Source organism: Dendrobium catenatum, unplaced genomic scaffold, assembly GCF_001605985.2.
Source record: "Dendrobium catenatum unplaced genomic scaffold, ASM160598v2 fragScaff_scaffold_1608, whole genome shotgun sequence".
Taxonomy (NCBI): Eukaryota; Viridiplantae; Streptophyta; class Magnoliopsida; order Asparagales; family Orchidaceae; genus Dendrobium; species Dendrobium catenatum.
This window is the reverse complement of record NW_021320070.1, coordinates 3,838,582-3,863,432: the sequence shown is the minus strand read 5'-3', so window position 1 is coordinate 3,863,432 and position 24,851 is coordinate 3,838,582. Positions and strand designations below refer to the sequence as shown.

Sequence of the window (24,851 nt, the reverse complement as noted above, 5' to 3'; positions counted from 1 at the left end):
GAAGCCTTAGTCGATGCATAGCCAAATTTTGCTGCTACTTCATCACGTCTTCTTCCTTGTTGAGGGTCGTTCACATGTTATCGGTCCAGCTCGTCAAAGCCCTTTTTCCAGTGAGCTTCCGTCATTACTTCGTAACATCTTCTCCGCTGTTGAGAGTTTCGAGAGGATCGTGAACATGTCATTAGTCGATCTCATCGATGCCATATCCTCAGTGATAGCCTACTACGACATCTTTTCTTCACCGTTTACGATTTTAGAAAGATGAGAAATGACATATGCAGAAATATAACATAGTGATAATTTCACAAATAATAAATATTTAGCTATCAAACTTGTATATTATATAGATTTAATCCCCCACTAATTAATAATTTGTCAATTAATTAAATACATATTCAACGTTGAATCCTTATTTATATATTAAATTATGCATTAATAGTTAATTAATTTCCAGTGGAGAAATATCACAAAATATTGCCATATTCCATTCATCTGCACAGATAGATTGAAATCAGATGCACTGTACTTAGATTGTGTACGAACGTATCTCCAATTGATTTCTTTTATATTTATATTTATATAATATATTATGATTTGATTTTATTTTTATTTTTTACAGCATTATTGAAATTAATGATATGTAAAGCTTAGAAATTAAGATTAACGGCTATAATTACATGAGATAATTGAGAATTCAAAATATAGATAGGGACTACAATGCATGGGTTGTGAAGGATGCTTCCTATGTATTAAATGATTTTGATTGTTGGAATATAAAAGTGTGATTGCTAGAACATCAAAATTCGTTTTGATTGAGCACGAATTTTGATGTATATTTGAATTAAGATTTTAAAAAATATTAGTGTTGCGGGCTAGAAAATACGCGGCGATAGAGGATTAATTCTACGTCTTAGCGTTGAACGAATAACTAGCTCACACACAGAGAACACAAGATTTTTAACGTGGAAAACCCTTAAAAAGGGAAAAAACCACGGGGCCTAGCCCAATTGAAAATGATTCCACTAGAACTTTTCGGGTGCTCCCAAAATTAATTTTTGAAGTTTCCAACTAGCTTTTGCCTCGAGATTCGTGCCCGATCAAGCTAATTTTGTGATGACGTATCAATTAGATTGAGGAGTATTCAAACTCCGATTTCAATAAATTTATAGCAAATTGAACGGCTCAGCGAGATGAATCCCACGATAACAAAAGTTGATGATCTGATTATGATTGAGCCAAGATTAAGAGCGTGAGGCATAATGGGAAAGCTTGAAATATTATGTGGAGGACCAAATGATCTCTAAATTTGGTATACTTATAGTCAAAACGAGTCTCAATGATAAGATCACTTAATTCTGACATCATTAAGACAGTTAAATACTGAAGAAATTATTTATGATCAAGAGAACTAATACAGACCATCTGATGAAATGTTCCATATTTTGTCATCTTTAAGGAGCATATCATTTAAAAAATTTATAAGTAGACCACAACTCTCTATATGAGATGGGAGCTAAACCTTGATCGGAGCATAGCCTTCGGCTTGATATTCAAGAGAGCTATAATGCTCTAAGGATCACTTAGCACCACCGTCAAGCCACCATCCTATTATCATCATTGGACCACTACTCAACACCGTCATTAAGCCATTGTCCAACTGTTGCGGTCAGAAGATCACCTGATCGATGCCACCATTGAGACATTGCTTGACCACTAATATCAAAATATTACTCAATCATCACCATCGCATCACCAATTTTCGACCAGCGTTGCTCGACCATAGACCTTCCCACCATCTTCACCTTCCTACAATGCTTTAACAACCACGCTCAACTATAGTCCTCCAGCCACCATCAACTACACTCAACTATAGTCCTCCAGCCACCATCAACTGATTATGATTCTTTTGATCACTATTGCTCTAACCATTGTAATAGCAAGTATTTTAAGTTAAATAAATTTTTTCAGGAGTTATTATAAATTAAATTTGAAATTGTCTTCGCCATAATATTCATATTGAAGTGCTTTAATTAGAGTAAATGTAGTTGGCAAGTGATGGAGGTCATAGGAATCGTAGTTGGCAGACAACAGTGGTAGAAAGAACAGTAGCCGGCAAATGACAGAGGTCGGAAGAACCGTTGTCAGACGATGATGGTCAGATAGATCATATTCGGGAGACGATGATTGGAGAATTCTTAAGTTAGTGGGCGGAAGGACTGTAGTCGAGATGGTAGTTAGAGAGACCGTAGTCGAGCAACGGTGGTTGGAGAGATCGTAGTTGGCGGGCGACGAAAGTCGTAAAGACCGTAATCGGGTGATGGCGGGTGAAAGGATAATAGTCGGGCCACGTTGGTGTTCATACAAAGGTTCGACGACGTCCAATGGTGCGGCGAAAGTCTGACGACAGTTGGTGGCCGGGCGGAAACCCAGCATAGATAACATCGAGGAAGAGTTCTAGCGATAGTCAGAGAACGGTGAAAGTCCTTTGACGACCAATGGTTGAGAAGAGATCCCCAAATTTTCTCCTTTTCTTTCTCTCCATTTATGTGAAGAATGTGGGGCTATTTAAATTTTTTTGGGAGTGGCATGGCTAGTAAATATGTAAAAAATCAAGGGCATGCTGGGAGTGTTCATCAGACGGCGCTTATATTGATCCCATTGATCATGAAACATTTATCAAGCATTTTGATGCCCTAGAGATGTTAGAATTGAGGGATCTTAGGCTTGTTGGATTCCTCTCGTCGAGCCGCTCGATTCGACCATAAGCATGTCATATTTGGGTATCATTCGATCATCCAATTAATGTTATGAAGCTTCCAAATATATTTTGATCCTTTGATTTGAACTCATTTGGGTTCGGATTGGACCAATTATTGTGTCATTGGGCTCGTCTCTATAAGATCTTCAAGTTGACTATCAGAATTTGGATGATCCCGATTTAAATTTTGGAAGTTTATAATACATATTCGCATTGAGATTCACGCTCGATCAAATCAATTTTTGATGGCATATCAACTATACAATGAAAATATATAATGAAAGAAAATTGTTGTTAACCTATGATGTACTAATTAATTTATAGTATGGGTGTCAATATTTGACACGACACGACAACCCGACCATGAAAATCCGGGTTGGACCTGACCCATTTGATAAACGGGTTGGGTCCGGATTCGCAAATTCAACCCGTTTGATAAAACGGGTCGGGTTGACCCAGCAACCGTCAACCCGAAAACCCTCGGGTTTGACCCGAACCCGACGGGTTGACCCGAATTGACACCCCCTAATTTATAGAAATAATTATAGACGTGAGTAATAACTATTCAATTTTAATCCTATAATGAGTATATGATATTAACATGAGGGTGCCTTATTTGCATAAATTATTGTTACCATATCGAAGAAGAATTTGTCCCCCTTACACTCATGGACTTCTAGAAGTAACATAGCAAATATCTTCATTCTCGTTTGAAGTATCCAAGCAATAATACGTATAAACTTTTTTTCCATTGATAGCCACATCTTAAAACTTCTTCTTGCAAAGATCTTAAGGATTCGTTTGGGACGGCTTTTTTATTGCTTTCTAAAATGGAGTTTTAGTACAAATTTTTTTATTTTTTTATTAAAACTCAGTTTTAAAAAGCAATAAAAAAGCCGTCCCAAACGAGTTTTAAGAGTTCGGTTGGGACGGCTTTCTTAGTACTTTTTAAAGTGACTGTTTAGTACAAAAATTAAAATTATTGTATTATGAAGATGCTTTAAGAAACAGTAAAAAAGCCGTCTCAAACAATGCCTAAATCTTTTTTTAACATATTGGTCCTCTAGTTCATCCAAGAAAACACGAGGTTGAAAACTCAAAAAGATAAAAATTTTGAAGTTTAGAGGACAGTTTTTAACACCCTTGGGGAGGAAAAGTTATTACGTCGGGACAAAAAATCAGAAATCCATACGTATACCGAGCAATACTAAGTTCTTGGTACCGAGCTCCAGGTGACGTGGCGCGTTGTTATTGATCTCTGGACGCATTCGGTGTCCGGACACAATAATTACTCCATTGGGGAGTTAATAATACTCGTCCAATTCAAACTTATGATTGACATTCACTTAAACAATTCTTTTTTTCTTTAGTATTTATATTTTGGTATAACCGCCGGTGGTGAGTTTGAGCTCCGCCTAACTGCCGCCGGCGCAGAAGAAAGCCGAAGTTGGCCGAATAAGAGAGCCCGTCTTAGCCAGGAAGAGCCGATCTGAGCAGAGCCGACGACGCCTGGAAGAGAGCTTCGTGTTTGACGCTTCTTGATGGCTATCTCTGTTCCTTTATTTATCTCCTAAAAGCGCTGTGAATCGCTCGGCTGCAAGCGAGTCGGGTATTTCTGCAACTAGAGCCAGCCAGCTGCAGGCCTCAGATTCCCGTCACTCTTTTTCTCTCTCTTAGTATTTATTATTTCATTATAATTGAAATCATTCTATTAGTATTTATTATTTCATTACAAAATGGTGTCGTTCCATAAGAAGTAGTTTTATGTCCGGTGACGAATCAGGTGCAGCCACGTCAGTGGTATGGAGCAGTATCGGGCCATAGTACACAATGAGTGACGTGGTGCATTCTGATTGGCCTCCAGACGGCGTTTGGAATCCGCATAGAATAATTAATCGTCTTTCCATATGACTGGGGAGTGCATAAATTATACATAGTGAATTTTGTTGAGAAAGCTTGAAGAGTGTTATGGGGAGGGAGTTATTTTTAAGAGATCGTTCATTATATTGTCTAGAAAGTTTAACATAAATCTCAGCAATAATGTCAGGAATTAGAGGTGAGGTTGATAGCATATAACAACATTATAAGCAATGTTGTACGTCAATGTTTACAGGCCATAGTGAGTGACGAAGCCAATGGGCATCAACATTGGTCTTGATGACATGTATTGATCTTATAAGTGATGGAGTATGCCGAAGCTTTGTCAATTGAGGGCATTAATGAGTCATATGATAGTGCCTCAAGGATCATACACAGATGACGATGGGTGGACAACTTTAGTAAGGCATTGGTGGGTAAAATGATCATAACATGACGTGATGGGAGGATCATAATTAGGAGGCAGTGGTCGAATGATCACTGTCAAGTGACGATGATCAAAGGATTATAATCGAATAATTAATATTGGGCAGATAATCATAATCAGGTGATAATAATGAAAGGATCTTATTCAAATGATAGTAGTTGGAGGATTGAAGTTAAATAATGGTGATCAAATGATCGTAGTCAAATGATGGTGGTTGAAAAATCATAGTCAAGCGATAATTGATTATGAACAACTAAATAATAAAATAAAAAACAATGAAGTGGTTAAGCCTAATGCCTTGCATTAACCATTACTTAAGCATGTATATTTTTGTATATTTATATATTTAAATTTATAAATAATAATCTATAAAAACTTGCAAAGAGGAGGGGAGGTTAACCAGTAAGTAATTATTATATATATATTTAAATTTATCAATTATTCATAATATTATTTAATAAATATAATGAAGGGTTGGGATAATATTTGAAGAAATAAAATGAAAAATCAAGATTAAATGCAAGCAATTTTTATAAAACTAATATAGATAGATATATAAATTATAGATATTAATATGATATCATTCAATAATTATATATTATTCAAAATAAAATCAAATTTAAGTAAAATAAAGTCCCAAATACACTCTCACCACAAACCAAAATGAAAACGCTTATCCCCTCCCTCTCATCTCCACCGCACGCGCTTCTCCCCTCCTCTCCTCCGCCGTCGCCGTTGCCGCCGATCATCTCCCGCCGTCTCGCCATCACCCTCTCCCTCTCTCTCTCCTCCCTCACCTTTCCCTTTCCCTCTCTTTCCGCCGTTCTCCCTTCCCCCTGCCCATCCTCAGCCGCTGTAACATCCAAAGCCTTCCTCGACATTTCCATTGCCGACAAACCCGCCGGCCGCATCATTATCGGCCTCTTTGGCGCTGCCTCACCCGCCGCCGCGACAAGATTCGCCTCTCTGGCGTCCGGCTCCGCCGGCGTCAGCTTCCGGCGGAAAGAGTTTATCAAGATCGCCCCCACCTTCGTCCAACACGCCGGCGTCCGATCCTACGGCATCGACGCTGATCTCGCGCGCCGGGGTTCCGGCATGGACCTCGCCGCCGACGAACTCATCTCTGAGTGGGCGGCGGAGGCGGATCGATGTGCGGGCTTGAGAAGCACGGCGGGAACGGTGGGGATCGTGGTGAGGAATCCGGCAAGATCTGCGCCTGCAACCCGAATCGTGGCTAGGAATGGGCGGATTGAGGTGGAAGAAGAGGGTGAGGTGGGGCCCAACGGGACGGAGTTTGTGATTGCGACAAGGGATTCGCCGGAAATGGATGAGGCGGCGGTGGCGGTCGGGAGGGTCATTGATGGGATGGACGTGGTGGAGAAGATCGCCGGCGTTAGCGCGGTGAGAGATAATACTGGATCGCCATACTTCAGGTAGGGGATACCTAACTTTTTTGAACTCTTTTGGTTCAGTTTTATTTATATTTTACACTTTTTTTTTATTTATATTTTACACTTAGGTAACAACATCTAAGATGTTATTATTTTGATTTTTTTTAATATAAAATGTAAATTTTCTTTTCAAAAGGCTTCATTCAGGGGGAAATTATTACGCTTTATTCAGAAAGAAATTATTACATGCAGTCATCAAACTCTTTGGTGGCATATCAGAATGCGCCATGTCATCCAGTACACAGTACCGATACACAATAAAAAGTGACGTGACCCGTTCTAATTCGCCTCCGAACGGTATCCAGTGACCGCACGTAATGATTTCACTCATTTATGATTTTTTCTTACTACTTAAAATAACTTTTTAATATATTTTTTACTAAAAACTATTTTTTTTAAAACCGTCTCAAATAAAGCCTAAGAGAGTCAAATCGTTTCGTGGGTGGCTCAAGTTTGACTCCATAAATGATTTGTGAGTCAAACTCAATAAGCTGACAAGTCAAATTTGAGCCAACCTCGACTCTATTTATAATAGATCTTAATCTTATCTTCTATTGGAGCTACTCTAACCTTTTCACGTATATGCTCATTTCGTATCCCATCTCTAAGGGTAAAGCCACTCATCCACCTGAGCATCCTCATCTCTGCAACACTTAACTTAGTATTATTCTTCTCTTTTAATGGCCAACATTTAGCACTATAAAGCATTGCAGGCCTCACTACCAATATAAAAATAAATTATATTAATATAAAATATATTAACAAGTATAATTTAAAAAATAAAATTGTTAAAAACATTTAAAAATCATATCTCACTTATATAAATTATTTTTTAATCATTTTTCTTCTTATTTTTCATTTTTTACCGTGTTAAATAATTGATTGAATAATATTAATTCTCTCTTTCATTATAAACAAGTGTGCTCGTGAGCCGGCTCAAACACGTGGAATAAAGCTCGAGCTTGCAATCAAACCCGATTAATTAATCAAGTTAAAGCCATGAGTGATTCAAGCTCGAATGGCTGACCATCCACTGTTTTATAAATAATGACTTTCAAAGCCATTATTTTACCTTTGCAACATCACTAAAATTAAGGATGCATAAATGTTTTCAAAATTTTAAGATTATTTGGTCAACCATCAGATATAATAATTTACTCACAAGAAATCAGTAAAAATAATAAAATATCAATAAAAACATTTTATAAAATAAGAATATAAATATTTAGATAGAACAAAAAAAAAAAATCAAGGCTTTGCATATGAAGGTTGAGGATTACAACAATACTGGAATATAATACATGATTACAGACTTACAGTAATTTAAAAGTTCTCAACATTTGGAATTCTCAGAGCCAATGAAGCTGCTTTCTACCTGCTTCTCAAAGTTTATTTCAGATGATTTGAACTTGAATTTGAAGCCACTCTGACTCCATAAATTGATGCACATTACGGCCTGCAAACTTCCATGAGACAAGCAGAACTTTTGCTTCCGAATCTGATCTCCTTTGCTTGAAAACAACTCATCTGGATCAATGGAGGTTCCCTGCACAGCCAAATAGTCTCGAGCCATGGCGGAAAGTTGAGGGTATCTTGAACTATTCACCTTCCACCATTCTAAAACATCAGTTGCAAAAGGAGCCAGAGGTTCTGATAAATACTGAGACAGTTCATCGGCAGCGGCGTTCGTGGTCACCCGGCGGCGTTTTCGAGCGATTTCTTCAGCAAATGAAACAACATTCTCCTCCTCTGGATCTTGAGAATTGAAGCCATTGGACATGGAAGGGAACTGGCAACTTCCATAATGTCTTTTGAAATGGTTCTTAGCTTCTTCCAGGTTCTTTTCAGAGTTGAGTTTTTCAGGAATGAGCTCCTTCTTTAATCTTGGATCAAGAACTGCAGCCATGTATGTGAAGAGATTGTATCCCCGAGAGCTGAAACCTCGAGCTTGGTTTGCCATATCATCTGCAATGCTCTTCAGCCAGTCATGGCGGCAAGCATCTTTGCAAGTACTAATCAGTTCAAATACATGATCGACAAAGAAGAGAATCAGGCCAACTGTAGCGACCTTGCAGGTGCTTAGATTAGATGTGATTTTATGAAATGGTTCCAGGTAGGAATGCAATTTGTCAACCACGGATTTCTCTGTACTGTTCAGCAATAGATTTCTGCCTCCAAAAATTTCTTCATGCTTCTTAATGGTACTGTCCATGGAGTTTGATGCCTGCATAGTATGGATTGCAATTGATAAGAAACTGAAGAGTGTTAGACTAGTCCAGCTGGTCCATGCGGACCGGCCGAGGCAGAACTGAGGCGGAACCTCCGCCTCTTTCTGTGGCCGACCGCACCGCAAGCGCCCAAACTATCATTTTAGGAGGGTTTTTTTGAGGAAAATTTGAATGTAGGGACTGTTTAGGGATTTCCTTTTGATTTGTATGCATTAAATAGTTTGATTTCCTAGGGTTAGGGCATCTTGAATTTGGCTGAAATTTGATATCTCTTAGATTTAGGTTTCCTTTGGGCTCTAGCAGCGTCTAGAGATTTGGGAGAGATCGATCCTCCTCTCGAATAGAGGATCTAATGTATCTTGCTATTTTCCTTTTGGCTTTCATCAAGTAATACAAATTATCTACTGATTTTGTGATTTTATGCGGATTTTTGTGAAGAATTCTCGCTGCTTTTAGAAGATTGATGGGAAATACTTGTGATCTACAAGTGTTTCCTATCAAAGAGAAGATGAGTTTTTCGAGGATGAAGTGACTAGTTACCTTCCATACGAGGTCGAGCATTGCATAGTTTCCATTCCAAGTTGCTGAAGTATCAAGAGGGAATTTCCATGAACCTTCTTGATAGATTGTAGCCAATTGTTTGAAATCTTGAGCAAGTCCTGATACTTTGTTCAGCTCCAGTGCAAATTCACGGATCTTCGATAGTATTGGTTTTGGGCTTCTGAGACCATCCTCTATAATCTGGTTCAAGGCATGAGCAGCGCAGGGTATGAAGCAGAAGGGCACCTTGCGAGATTCCAATTCCTCTTTAAGGAAATGGCAAGCATTAAAAGTCTGTTGACTATTATCAATAGTGCAGGAGAGGACCTTCTTCTCCAGATTATACATTCTGAGGATTTCTATAATTGCATGGTAGATCTCTGAGCCTGTGGATGGATAAGGAATGTGACGCAAATCGAGAAGAACTTTGTGTAAGGACCAATTCTCATCAATCCAGTGACAGTAAATGAACATAAAATTCAATTCTTCATGAGAGGTGAAGAAATCCAGAGTGATAGAAACTTTAGAACTGATACGCTCTAATAATGTTTTTACATCTTCTCTCATAGCTCTGAAGACTTCTAATGAAACAGCCTCGAACTTGTCTGAGGACCAAAGTGTGACTGATGAATTGAGAAACTTAAGAGAATTTAAGAACCCAACATCCTCAAAAACTGAAGGAGAAATTGAGGCTCCAATATACCACTTGAGCAATAACCAATTTAAATGATCAAAATTGGAATCTCCTTCAGTTGCAGGTTTCAGTAGAGAGAGAGGAGACTTAGAAGATAGGGAATCCTCTAGAGCTTGTTGGGAAGAATTACCCAGCTTATCATATCCTGGATGCCGAATATTGAGATGTCTTCCAAGATTGCCTATGTGCACGACAAGTCAGCAAACAAAACCAATATTTCAAAATCCGGAGGCACAATTTTCAAAATAATCACTTACAAAACTTGTTGATGTCAGGTGCAATATTAAAAGTTGAATCAAATGTTAATCATGAATATGATGCTAGGATTAAGCAAAGCAAAAAATAGTTAGGATTGTGATGCGGACATCCGACGGTAAACGTTAATCAAAGGAAGAGATGAAGATCAATGGTCAAGATCTCTCCATATTTTATCTTAGTTTATTAATTGTATTTTTTATTTAATTATGCACTTTATGTTTTTAGTTTTTACCCTTACTTAAGGGTCTTGTCTTATATAAGCCCAATAGATAAAGTTGTTTTTTAGTTTCATTTAAGGCATATATATAGAAACCCTTGCTCTTGTATTATGCAATGATGGAACATTAGATCTTTAATTCTTATTACCCCTCCATTCTACATCAGATTGGTTAATAATGATAATGATTTCTTAATGACAGATTAATCTCCAAATAAAAATGAGATGCAAATCACTATTATAAATTAGAGATATTTATGCACATAACACCAAAATCATTCTTATTTATAAAAGTAGCATTCAAGTCATTTTTTTGAACTATCAAACATATGTATATGCGGTTTCATGATTAAAACATTGTGAATTTGATAAAAGCAAAATATATAGGTTATAGTTTTGCTGTGCATGTTAATATATGGGTTTAAATTTGAAAATTAGATATTTGAGCATGTTAATTTTATGAATAGTCAATATTTCTGAGCTATTTGTGAAATTGCCTTAACCTATTACCACTACCAATGGCATATAATGGGGTTAATCAACTGATATTTTCTTCTTAAATGTCAAAGGAAGATTAAATACTTTCCACAACACTCAGTTTTGACCTTGAACCTTTGATCTATAAAATCCATAAAATAGAAGCTAGCAATTCTAAGTTTTATACAGATTTCTGCATAATTGGTAATCACCTGTTGCAGTAGCTATAGAATAGCTTTGTTTGCAAAATCTACATCGTCTACTCTTCCCATTAGGGGCAGTTTCAAAGAACTTGAGATACAAGGAAGTCATCGACTTCTTCTTAGGTTTTGGTGCTGAAGAAGCATCTCGTTTCTCTGGTGTAACATCCAGAGGTTCTACGAAGGGTAAAAGTGGCACGTCTGTAATAGTTTTAGTATCCATATCTGACAAAAAAATGGAAAATCAGTATCAATAAAAGGTGCCAAAAGAACATAGTAGAAGAAATTGAAGCTTTCAACTGATTTTTGCCTCTAATAAACCAGAATCTTTATTAACATGAATTTAAAATACATAAAAGATCTTTGAGACATTCACTATGTTTATAGATTCCATTTTAACTGCCTCATTGGAAAAAGTAGACCAAATTTCTCAATCAAAATAGTGGTGAACTTGGAATATTAGGTCAACATATTCAACAAAAATCTGAGATGCAAATCGAATGGGGATAGACTACTTTCTCATGATAGTTTAAAATACTAATCAACAAAAAATTTCAAATCTCAGACAATTAACGTCAAAGTAGATAATTTTCACTGTTATGGATACCGATACTTAAATATCCTAGATACTTGACTAGATGTTCAAAACACCTATTTTATATTTGTAACCAATTTAGGTTTATCATATTTTTGGTGAGAGCCCGATATATCTTGATTATCAACAAACTTAAGTTATAAACATCTCTACTTGAATTCCAGCAGGCAATGTTTGGCTGAATAATTTTATTTGAACAAAATCATTGCCTTGTTAAATCTAGAAAAGATTTTCCAAATTCAAATGAAAATTTCAAATATCCAGTTAAATCTAAACAAAATGCAGATACATAAGAGCACAATGGCTACTTAGAACATGTTCTATATCCCCAACAAAGGCAATTGATAGTTGATTGGTTTAGAAGAACATAAAGTTCGGGTCCTCTTGCGGAGCGAACAAAGAAATAAATGAGGACAGTTCATGTTTTACTTTCTAATAAATAGCTATAAAAATCACTTAAAGCATGGTAAAATAAATTGCTTTAGTCATAATATTGATAAGTAAACGTAAAATGCAAAAAGAAAGGTTATGAATAGATATCCATCATAAGTAGACAAGAATAGAAATCATCTTTGATTTATTCGAAAATCAAAGAATGAGAAGAAGAAGAAAACCTTTCATGCCTTTAGGTGTATTACTCCACTCCATCTCGTGAAAAATTCTTTATTAGTTGAAACTGCATGAAAATTCAAAGAAAATTCCAGTAAAACTAGAAAATCTTGATGGAATCATGGATTGAGGACACTATGCATAATAGGACAATGTGTGTAAAAATTTTTGCTATATTCTAAGTTGCTCTGGTAACTAAAAATCTGAAAAAGTGCAGAAAATAATATTAATTTTTCATAAAATAGAGCTTAAGCATAAGCCCATACAGCTTGGAAGATGTAATATGATTTCACATACATATAGCAAAACCCAACACATGTTATTCCTCCTATCTAGGATATTACCATACAATGAACATAATGAAAGAAAATTGTTGTTACCCTACGATACAATATTATAATATGATGTACTAATTTCTAGTAATAACTATATAAGCGAAAGAAAAATAACTGTTGAATAGTAAACCCAAGTAAGTAGTTCACCCAAATTTCACAATTATAAGGATACTGTGTTCTTCTAATTTCTTGTTAACATACCGAATCAGAATGTCTCTCTCATGCTCATGGACTTCTACAAATAGCACAGAAAATATCTTCATTCTCCTTTAAGTATTCAAGCAACAGGATTGAGAACCACATCTTAAAACTGCTTCATTTGAAGATCTAAGTCCATTTGAACATGTTCATCCTATAAAACTTGTAGGTAGAGAGTCAAACTCTGCCTAAAAACTGGATATCAAGGGAAAAGTACAAATTTTTTAAGGTTAAAGAATATCACTAGAATAGTGGACCAGTGTCGGATTTATAAAATGGAGAAAGGTGTTAAGAAAACTCCATGCTCGTATAATATTCTATTGCGCTTCACACAGTGTGACAAGACATGAAGATGAATTTTGTGTTAAGATTACCTATGAATGGCCAAAGAAATGATTTCATAATAGTGGTAGTTGATAGGTTTTCTGAAATAGCACATGTAGTTCTGTTTTCTAGGAATTTTTGTATCTCTATGTGGCAAAAATATTTTGGGAGATTTACATACATACCATCCTATACTACTCTATTTACATATTTAACACCGAAAACTTTAATATTACATACATGCCACCCATAGTTCATTTTCATATCAAATATGAGTGGTAGAAATGAAATATATGAGAGGTAGGAAAGAAATATGAGTGGTATATTTGATATTAAAATATAGGGTGGTATGTATGTAATATTAAAATTTTGGGTGTTAGATATGTAAATATGATGCTATAAAGTGGTATGTATGAAGAAATCATTCGTGTATATGATCTACCCGCTTCCATTGTGTCTGATAAGAATGTAAGGTTTGTTAGATATTATCTAAAATAGTATGAAAACTATTTGGAATGCAAATCAAGTTTTTATTTGTATTTCAACCCAAGAAATGGACAAACAGAAATTGAGAATAAGAGTCCAGGAAATTTACCAAATTATCTTATCAGCAATAGCTTCAGAAATTCGGAGTTACCATGATTATAGATGAAATTGCTTTTAACGGTTCTATCAACACTACCACTAAAAAATCACCCTTTGAGGTAGTGTATGGGACACAACATACAAATCATATACATCTCATATCCTTACTCGTTGATTCTGCTATAATATTGTAGGGCAGATGCATAAGTGGTATTATAATATGAAAGCCCAATTTGATTTGTAAATAATAAGTAAATAACTAGAAAGGATGCTAATAGTATAGCACAATAATATAATAAAAGTGATTATTTGTAAGTTTGTATTTTCCCTAAATGCTTCCCATGTAACTACTTCAAATAATTTCATTCCAGAATCTCATGCCCCTACAAAAAACTTATAAAGCTTAGATCAAATGAATATATTGTTAGTTTGCCTCTCAACATGAATATTAGATCAACTTTTAACATTGAGGATCTAATCCCATATAAAGGTACTTTTGAGCCTCTATAAATTCAAGCAAGTATCTTTACTGATGGAGTTTTTACATTCACGCCAACAACACTTAATTCCATTTTTGCCTTTGTGAAGCCCCTTAAGTGAATGAAGTTAATTTTTAACTATTAGAATTTCATTAAAAACTCTAAAATTAATCATGCTCATATAGGAGCACTCTTGGGATAAGTAATCTCCAAAGAAGTCATACCAATGGGACAACAATGAGGACATTAGGCCGAAGAAGACAATATCTTAATCGTTGAGAGTTTGGATCATTACAATTGGGATCATAATACACCAGCTGAAAGATAGGAACTAATTGCTACTATCTACCAAGTGGATAATTATGGGCTATGGATACCGAGAAGGATGCCAATTACTTGAGTGGGGAGATTGTGAAACTCCTTAAGTTGAAAGAACTAAACTTTTTAAACATTATGGTGCCTTTTGATGTTATGGTTAGAATTTCATCAGAAACTTCAAAGTTAAGCATACTCGTATAGAAGTAATCATTAGATGGATGACCTCCTTGGAAGTTACAACAATTGGCCAAAATCATGAGGCCAACAAGCCAAAATCAATAATATCTCGATCGCTAAGAATTTTGGTTCTAACAGCCTTCAACTCTCTTGGCACTCCAATAATTGAGCAAACTGTCACACAAAGTAATATAAATTTTTCAGGCAAACAATGTTAGTTTATCTACTAGAAAGGACTTGTCGACAGATGGCTCATAGGTGATTGATAATGAGCTTCAACACATCCGCTCTGACCTTCTAAAAGAGTACCTTAACCATCTATAAAAGAGTTTTTCACACCCTGAGGGAGTTGATAGTAGTTTTGCAATTCAAACTTATGTTTGACAATGACTTAATTAAATAGTATTTTTTTATTTTTATTTTGAAGATTAAAATGATGCCAGATGAATCGAGAATGAGTGTGTTGATTCATATTTTTAAGAATAAAGGTGATGCACACGATTGTGCGAATTATAGAGGATTTAAGTAAATGTGTCGTACTTTAAAACTATGGGAGAAAATTATGGAGTATAGGTTGCATCGTGATACTAATGTTTCTCAAAATCAATTTGGATTCATGTCAGATTGATCAACTATAGAATCTATAAATTTATTGAGAGATTTGATGGAGAAGTATAGAGAGAATAAGGAGGATCTACATATGATTTTTATTAATTTAGAGAAAGCATATGATAAAGTTCCAAGAGAAGTGCTATGGAGAGTTCTAGAAAATAGAGGGGTTAATAATGCTTATATTCAAGTTATTAAGGATATACATGTAGGAGTTGCTACTTGTGTTCAGACATAAGGTGGTTTGACCAAGTATTTTCCTATTTCAATTGGATTACATCAAGGATCAGCCTTAAGCCCATATCACTAGACATTTACAAGAGGTTGTACCCTGGTGTATGTTTTTTTATGATGATATTCTTCTTATTGATAAGACTAGAGAGGGAGTTGAACGTAAACTTGAATTATGGAGGTCAACGTTAGAGTCTAAAGGCTTTCGTTTGAGTATATCTAAAACTAAATATATTGAGTGTAATTTTAGTAATAATAGTTCTTGTAGGGGATTGTGACTTTGGGTAATCAAGTCATTAATAAGAGTACATATTTTAGACATCTTTGATCTATAGATGGGGATACTATTAGTAGAATTCAAGTTGGATGGATGCAGTGGAGGAATGCATCGGGCTTGTTGTGTGATAGAAAAATCCCCCTCAAACTTAAGGGAAAATTATATAAGATGGTGGTTAGATCTATAGTGCTTTATGGTGTAGAATGTTGGCCATTAAAAGAGAAGAATAATATTAAGTTAAGTGTTGCAGAGATGAGAATGCTCAGGTGGATGAGTGGCTTTACTCTTAGAGATAGGATACGAAATGAGCATATACGTGGAAAGGTTGGAGTAGCTCCAGTCGAAGATAAGATTAGAGAGAATCGCCTTAGATGTTTTGGTCATATAAAACGGTGGCCTTTTGATGACCCGATTAGGAAAGTATATGTATTAGATTTTACTTACGTTAAGAAAAGTAGAGGTAGACATAAAAAGACTTTGTTAGAAAATATTATAAATGATATTTATTTATTAGATTTAAATGAGAATTTAACTTTTAACATGGCACAATGGAGAAAAAGGATTCATTTTGTCGACCCCACATAGTCGGATAAAGGCTTGATGTTGTTGTTGTTGTATTTATATTTTTGAAATTTTTGAATTTGTTTAGTTAGCGTTATTCCTTATCATGTTATTTTTATTAGGACTCATTTTTCCTAATAATGATGTAGCTTTATTTTCTTGCAACATAAGGCGCCGCACACTATAATAAATAAGGATCCTAGAGGCTAGATTGAATCATAAAGCATTGGCTACTATTGATTTCTCATCTCTCTAACTTATCTATATCTTTTTCTTCCTCTCTCTCTCTCTCTCTCTCTAAATATATATACATACAAGCATGAATGCATACACAAAAAAAACATGTATGCATACATGGCATATATGAATGCATAAAGACTAAGAGAAATAGCCAAGTTGCATTCAACCAAGTCTCATGGAATATAAACACACACACACACACACAAGCATGCCTGCATAAAGAAATACATATGTATACATGACATACATGATGCCTATATAAAGACAGAGAGATCCAGCTCAAAAAATAAAAAATAAAGACAGAGAGATAGTCAAGATGGGCTCAATCGAGTCAATGTCTAATAGAATTAAATTAAGTCAAGCTAAAATTTTAGCTCGTGGAATAATTATTTTTAAACTTTGATCCAAACAATAACGATTCCATATTCAAGTGGCATTCTGGTCAAAATATCCTTCATATTCATATGTGATAGCATAATTAATAGTTTGACTTACTACCTAATAAATAATAAGAATTAAATTTTTTTCTACTATGAAGAAAGAGATATTATTTCATCCACTCCAATAAACACATATTCAACATCTTCCATATAATGAATATTATTAAAATGTGATGTTGGTCTAGTGCTTCCTCAAATATTAAACAACTCTCTTATGTACAACATCTTAGAATATATGCAATAAAATATATCAACTTTGTGGGTGTGGTTGCTCATGAAGAAAATAGCAATTAGGAAAACACTCAAAATCACATCATATTTATGACAATACTTAAAATATATATTAATCACTAGCTTATAACCAAAATAAATAATGTGTTATTAAATGCATACTACATCACTGCTACAATGTGTGTAAAGAGCTTATCAATTCCCCATTTTTCCAAATCATAAAAATCAAGAAGATAGAATATGAAGATGCTCTGATGATGCATCCAAAACACCTAAACCTCAAGTCATTTTAGGATACGAAATGAGCATATACGTGGAAAGGTTGGAGTAGCTCCAATCGAAGATAAGATTAGAGTGAATCGCCTTAGATGGTTTGGTCACATAAAATGGTGGCCTTTTGATGACCCAATTAGGAAAGTAGATGTATTAGATTTTACTTACGTTAAGAAAAGTAGAGGTAGACATAAAAAGACTTTGTTAGAAAATATTAGAAATGATATTTATTTATTAGATTTAAATAAGAATTTAACTTTTAACATGGCACAATGGAGAAAAAGGATTCATATTGCCGACCCCACATAGTCGGATAAAGGCTTGATGTTGTTGTTGTTGTATTTATATTTTTGAAAATTCTGAATTTGTTTAGTTAGCGTTATTCCTTATCATGTTATTTTAATTAGGACTCATTTTTCCTAATAATGATGTAGCTTTATTTTCTTGCAACATAAGGCGCCACACACTATAATAAATAAGGATCCTAGAGGCTAGGTTGAATCATAAAGCATTGGCTACTATTGGTTTCTCATCTCTCTAACTTATCTATATCTTTTTCTTCCTCTCTCTCTCTAAATATATATACACACAAACACATACAAGCATGAATGCATACACATAAAAAACATGTATGCATACATGGCATATATGAATGCATAAAGACTAAGAGAAATAGCCAAGCTGCATTCAATCAAGTCTCATAGAATATAAACACACACACACAAGCATGCCTGCATAAAGAAATACATATGTATACATGACATACATGATGCCTATATAAAGACAGAGAGATAGTCAAGATGGGTTCAATCGAGTCAATGTCTAATAGAATTAAATTAAGTCAAGCTAAAATTTTAGCTCATGGAATAATTATTTTTAAGCTTTGATCCAAACAATAACGATTCCATATTCATGTTGCATTCTGGTCAAAATATCCTTCATATTCATATGTGATAGCATAATTAATAGTTTGACTTACTACCTAATAAATAATAAGAATTAAATTTTTTTCTACTATGAAGAAAGAGATATTATTTCATCCACTCCAGTAAACACATATTCAACATCTTCCATATAATGAATATTATTAAAATGTGATGTTGGTCTAGTGCTTCCTCAAATATTAAACAACTCTCTTATGTACAACATCTTAGAATATATGCAATAAAATATATCAACTTTGTGGGTGTGGTTGCTCATGAAGAAAATAGCAATTAGGAAAACACTCAAAATCACATCATATTTATGAAAATATTTAAAATATATATTAATCACTAGCTTATAACCAAAATAAATAATGTGTCATTAAATGCATACTATATCACTGCTACAATGTGTGTAAAGAGCTTATCAATTCCCCATTTTTCCAAATCATAAAAATCAAGAAGATAGAATATGAAGATGCTCTGATGATGCATCCAAAACACCTAAACCTCAAGTCATTTGATTATCAGAACTTGACAATGATATTAACGCCAAAGCTCAGCATAAGGTCTCATACACCTTTGATTAGTACATGCCTGCAAATTCAAATGGGCTTGCATGTGAAGCAGTAAATTAAAACAACAAAAAATCATCTTGAATGCAACCTACAAACTAATATTTTAATAGGTTGATTAATTACAACTATTTTCAGAAGATTGTTGAAACTTAACAAACTTTAACTCTCAAGCTTTCACACAAGATTTAAAACTTTAGATTCTTTTCTTTCATAAATCTTAAATACTAAAATGAATAATATAACAGTTTATCAGTATGGAGTAAAATGTAATACTTGATATGCCAAACAATTTTAAGGTTTTACTCCCTTAAGGTTTATCACATTTGGATTTACAATATTTACCAAATCTTATTTGAGTTAAATCCTACTCCTAGCCAAACTGCCCAAAAAAGCATAACTCTTGTTCCAATCATAGAGTACATGAATGGGCTGTTTGGCTGAAGTAGGATTTTAACTTAAGCAGGATTTAATAAATCCTGCATACCCAGATTTAGCAAAGCTTAAGAGGATTAAAACTTGGAAACTGTCTAGCAGACAACTATTAAATCTTGTTAAATTCTAATAAATTGTTTGAAATATTTCTTTTCGGGATTTAAGATTTGTAAGAGGAAAATCCTTAAATCCGTTAAACTGTGTGATGGCGGGATTTGATAAATCTTGGATTTAATCAACAACGGAGCGGAAACAAGATTTATTAAAACAGTGAGATCTACAATCCCCAAAATTATGTTATAATCTGGCCTTAAAAAGGATACCAAACAGCCCTAGCGAGTTTCCTATTTTCTCACGTGAATGAAAACTAAACGAGCATGATCCATCAATTCCCAATATGTTCCACCTTTTACCTCAGCTAGAGATCGCCACCACGAAATCAATGTCCGTCCACGCCGCCGTCGTCGGAGGTCGGTGGTGAGTGTGAGCTCCCGCAAGCCGCCGCCGGTGCAGATCCGGTCAAAGAAGAGATCCGAAAGCACGCCGAATACGAAAGTCGATCTTAGCCAAGAAGAGCCGATCTGAACTCGAGATCAGTCGATGAGTCAAAGCTCTAAGCAGAGCCGACGACGCGTTGACGCTTCTGGTCGGCTTCCTCGCGCCTCTCTCTCTCCCCTACTTTCTCTCTCTTCTGAGTGGGAACTAAATCGGCTCGGCTACGAGTGGGGCAAGACGCGCTACCACTAATAATTTAATTAGACTTAAATAATGAAAATTTCAGTAAATATTTTAATTAAAAATGTAATTATGTTTTAGTTAAATTTTACATTTAATAATTTACATATTATAATATTAATAGTAGTTGAAAGACTTTAGTCCTAATTTTGTATAAAAATCTATCATAAAAAATAAAAGAGAAATTATCAGAGACATCAGAGTTTTTTCGCCAGCGTTCGTCTTCATTGATGTCAATGAAGTGAATTGGCCTTTTGCACGATGGTATGAGTCAATTATGTTGGTGATGGCGAGTGTTAATGCAACCATATGATAGTCATGTAAAAGTTCGTAGATGGACAATGATGGCCTAAAATGTCGCTGGAAATTGATTATTAAAAGACCTTGTGAGAGAATATATTACATATTTGTAATTTTTTATTTTCATAATTAAATATGACGTAAAGAATAACATTACCGTTGACTTTTCCTACTAAATATGAGGAAGATAAGGTTTCTTTTATTCTAATGTGCATATTCCATACAAAGGAAAAATTTTATGATTAATTACATTAAAAAGGAAAAAACAAATTTCTTGAGAATTTTATTTGTTAAAATAGTGATAAATATTTTTATGATTTTAAAATTGAGAGAAGAATGTACTTGAAAATTTAAATGAGATATATTCAAATTAGGAATGGTTATTTTAAGGAGCGGAACAATGAAAAAGTACTAAACATTAGATTTTGAGAAGTTTAGAAGTACTCTAACCTATCGTATGTTAGACTTTAAATTTTTGAAAATTTTGAATGTAATATATAGAATATACATTTTTTTTTAAAAAACTATGCCGAACGTATCTTCAATAGAGGATTAAAATAAGCGCGAGAAGTGACGATTTTTGACATAGCAAATGAGAAGTTATCAATCTCAAATCATAAATCCAAGGTGAGAACTGTTATATAAGCATTAACTCAAACTCAAGTTTAACTAATTGTAATAAACTTATAACTTTCAACCGCATTGAGAGTTTATAAGAAAATCTGACTTTACTGGATTTACAATCATGTCAAGAAAGAATTGTTAATCGCTGTAAAACCTTGATATCAAAATCTGTGTGTTGACTGTTAAAATATAATACTTTGTATATGATGAATAATTATTAAGTCCGGACACTGGACGTAGCTCTACATCCGGAGGCCAATAACATGTCGCCACGTGCTCTTACTCTTTACAGCGCGGCCCGACGACCTGACCCGGATCGGAACCTGGTATTGCTATGTTCGTGTATTGCTAGATATTACTCGGTATTGCTATGTATTACTTGACAATAACGAGAAATACAGCTATGTCAAGACCAATACCTAGTAATACTGAACAATATCGAGCAATACCGAGCAATACCTAGCAAACCGGGGTATTGCTCGGTATTAGTCTTGACATAATGGTACTTGTCGTTATTGCCGAGCAATACCTAGCAATACCTCGATCTGCACAAATCAGCAAATACATAGAAATATCGGGTCCGGTCGTCGGGCCGTGCGGTAAAGAGTAAGAGCACGTGACACCATTTTACTAGCATCCGAATGTAGAGCTACGTCATGACACCAAACCTAATAAAAATTCGTGTAGGAGGGTAGGCCGACGAGTTTTTCTTTAGAGATGGTTTGTAATGTCATCCCGATTGTATATGCAATAAAATCATTAATCGCTTTAAAGCCTTTATATCAAAATGACAAAATCTATATGCATTAAAATAAACTAAAAATGCATTCAAAATTCTAAAATAAAATAGATTGCTTTTAATCCTCTTCTAAGTTCTAACAAATTAACTTCATTTTAAAAATATCTACACTTTATTTGTTTTGCTCACACAAAAAATCCTTAAAACAAGCAAACAAAGAGACTAGCACAACGGGACTGTGTGTGGCCTACGAAGTAAGGTAATCGTATCATGTCGGGCTATAGGCCCGACCCGGCCCATTAATTACCCAAAAAAGTAACTTTGTGTTGATTCTTATCTTAAGCACCGTCAGCCGCCTCAACCCCACCAAACTGACCGCTTGTACTCGGTTGGCATTTTATAACGGAATATTCCACAAATACTTTTTCTTTCATAAATACCCTTCACTTTTTGCCTTAACTTCAATTTCGATGAGACATATTGGCCACGTGAAGCGGGCATTTTAGGTAATGACTCCATCCGAGAACAATCTGTTCTGTAATGTAAAATGACGAGAATACCCTTTGGAAGGTGAATGCGTCTGCTGTCCCAAACGGTAAGATATGCCACAAATATTAAAAAGGACAGGAATTTTAATATATATATTTATTTACCAATAGCTTAATATTTAGTTACAATATTATATTTATGTATATATATATATATTTCGGGTCAAGGGTCAGGTTCGGGTTGAACCCGAAATTGACCCGGCACTATTCGAGTCAATCTAAACCCGGCCAATTTTTGCAAACAGCTCGATTTTTCGGACCCAAACCCGAGCATCTTTGGGTTTGGGTCAACTCGACCCGACCTGCGAACACGACAGAAGTTGGTTGCCAACAACAGGCCTACGGCCTGCGCAACGTCATCACTAGGGATGGCAGGACGCTAAGCGACAATAACGAGCAGGCTGGTCAGCACAAAGGGAAAACCGTCCTGGACGCAGTGCGGGACAACTGGGATGCGGCACGGGCAGCACGGGTCATTCTCCAGTTTCCGGGTCAACCCGACCCGATTTTTAAAACGGGTTGAAAATCCTAATCCGACCCAGTTCTAATTGGGGTAATCCCGAACCTGGAGGAATTTGGGGAGCTCTCTTGCCACCGACCACTATCGGGGTTATAGCCGACCACCGTTGGAGTTAATCCCAACCTCCGTCGGAATTCATGTCGACCATCGCCGGAGTTCCTGCCGACCACCGCCGGAGTTCATGCCGACCACCGCCGGGGTTCCTGTCGACCACCGCTGGGTTTCCTACCGACCATCGCATGAGTTCCTGCCGACCACCGCCGGAGTTCCTGCTAACGTACGCCGGAGTTCTTTTCGGCCACCGGCGGACATCCGCCAATTTACTAAACATCACAGGACTTCCGCCAATCTGCCAACTACAGTCCTCCCAACCACTGTCATTCGATTACGGTCATCCAGATTTTTGTCGCGTGTTGATTACAATCTTTCGAACCTCTGTTGCCCACCTACTACGGTCCTCCCGACCTTCGTCGTCCGATCCTTCTGATCTCCATCATCTGCCGATAAATGGTCCTTCTGACCCCCCATCACCTATTAACTACGATCCTCTCGACCTCCATTGCCATATAACGATCCTTCTGCCCTATGTCGTTCGCCGACTATGGTTTTGCCACAGACACAAACATATCAACGCTGATTCTTCCAACTCCTACTATACAATACACACTATATGATGCATATTTGCTACTTCGATCCAAGGCCTTCCTCCTAAGGAAGGGCCTCATTTGTAATCAATTGCAAGCACTAGTGCATTCATTCAAACTGGGCTAGGCCCCATGGTCTTCCCCCCTTTTTAGGGGTTTCCACGTAAAAATTCTGGTGTCTCTTATAAACTTTACACCCTCTCCTTTTTTTTTGTTTGTGTGCTGGATCTTCGTACAACGCTAAGACGTTAAACTTTATCACTCTCTACCGCCGCGAATTTTCCAGGACGCAACAATATATATAATTAAAAAATATATCTTTGTTATTCATAGGGCCAGGTTCGGATTGAATCAGAAATTGACCCGGCACTATTCAAGTCAATCTGAATCCGACCATTTTTTTACAAATGGCTCAATTTTTTGGAGCCAAACCTGAGCATCTTTGGGTTTGGGTCAACCTGACCCGACTCGCGAACACGACAGGAGCTGGTTGGCAACGACAGGCTGACAGCCTGCGCAACGTCATCACTCGGGATGGTGGGACGCTATGCGATAACGACGAGCAGGCGGGTCAACACAACAGGCAAATCGTCCTAGACGCAACGCGGGACAACTGGAACGCGGCACGGGCAGCACGGGTCATTCTCCGGTTTCCAGATCAACCCGACCCAATTTTTAAAATGGGTTGAAAATCCTAATCCGACCCAGTTCTAGTTGGGGTCATCTCGAACTCAAAAATTTCGAATCGAGTTTTCAGGTCGTGTCAAGTATTGACACTCCTGGTGGGCCTTAATCAGCTAATTTTGGAAGCAAAATTATTAACGAACATTACTTTTAAGGATTAGAGATGTGATGTTGGTTACATTAATAGATCTCGATTTCATTAAAAGTCACCACCCTTAAAGAAAACAACTATTGTAACTCTGCTCTCTTCACCTTTGAAAAATGATAATTTTTGTATGAATATGCTAATTAAATTTAACTTTTTAAATAATTTTAGCCTTTCAAATACAACAATTTTATCAAATTAAAACTCTTAATGATCATTTTTTTTTCTTTTAGTTTTATTCTATATCTATTTGATTATAACCCAAACAATCCTTAAATGCTAATTATTATTACATAATCACTTGAAAAAACTATCATCATAGTATTATAAAATCAAATCATTAAATAATAATTAATTCATTTTATCATT

At 35.7% G+C, this 24,851-nt stretch overlaps 2 protein-coding genes across 3 annotated transcripts; one reads left to right on the top strand and one right to left on the bottom strand.

The window, feature by feature from the left end:
- The first annotated feature begins 5,690 nt into the window (after positions 1-5,690).
- On the top strand, positions 5,691-6,822 carry LOC110102652 (peptidyl-prolyl cis-trans isomerase CYP26-2, chloroplastic-like). Its single transcript, XM_020831087.2, has 2 exons — positions 5,691-6,496; positions 6,651-6,822. Exons 1-2 carry the CDS (start codon positions 5,727-5,729, stop codon positions 6,820-6,822), a joined length of 942 nt encoding a protein of 313 aa, XP_020686746.1. The 5' UTR covers positions 5,691-5,726.
- A 922-nt stretch (positions 6,823-7,744) lies between these two features.
- Positions 7,745-20,271, bottom strand: LOC110102646 (zinc finger BED domain-containing protein DAYSLEEPER). 2 transcript variants are annotated; one of them, XM_028700878.1, is made up of 6 exons: positions 19,957-20,271; positions 19,044-19,130; positions 12,338-12,399; positions 11,141-11,353; positions 9,283-10,157; positions 7,745-8,738 (listed from the first exon to the last, which is right to left on the bottom strand). In XM_028700878.1, exons 3-6 carry the CDS (start codon positions 12,369-12,371, stop codon positions 7,848-7,850), a joined length of 2,013 nt encoding a protein of 670 aa, XP_028556711.1. In that variant the 5' UTR covers positions 12,372-12,399; positions 19,044-19,130; positions 19,957-20,271; the 3' UTR covers positions 7,745-7,847. The 2 variants fall into 2 exon arrangements, with proteins under 2 accessions (XP_028556711.1, XP_020686739.2); XM_020831080.2 differs by lacking the exon at positions 19,044-19,130.
- Positions 20,272-24,851: the final 4,580 nt, after the last annotated feature.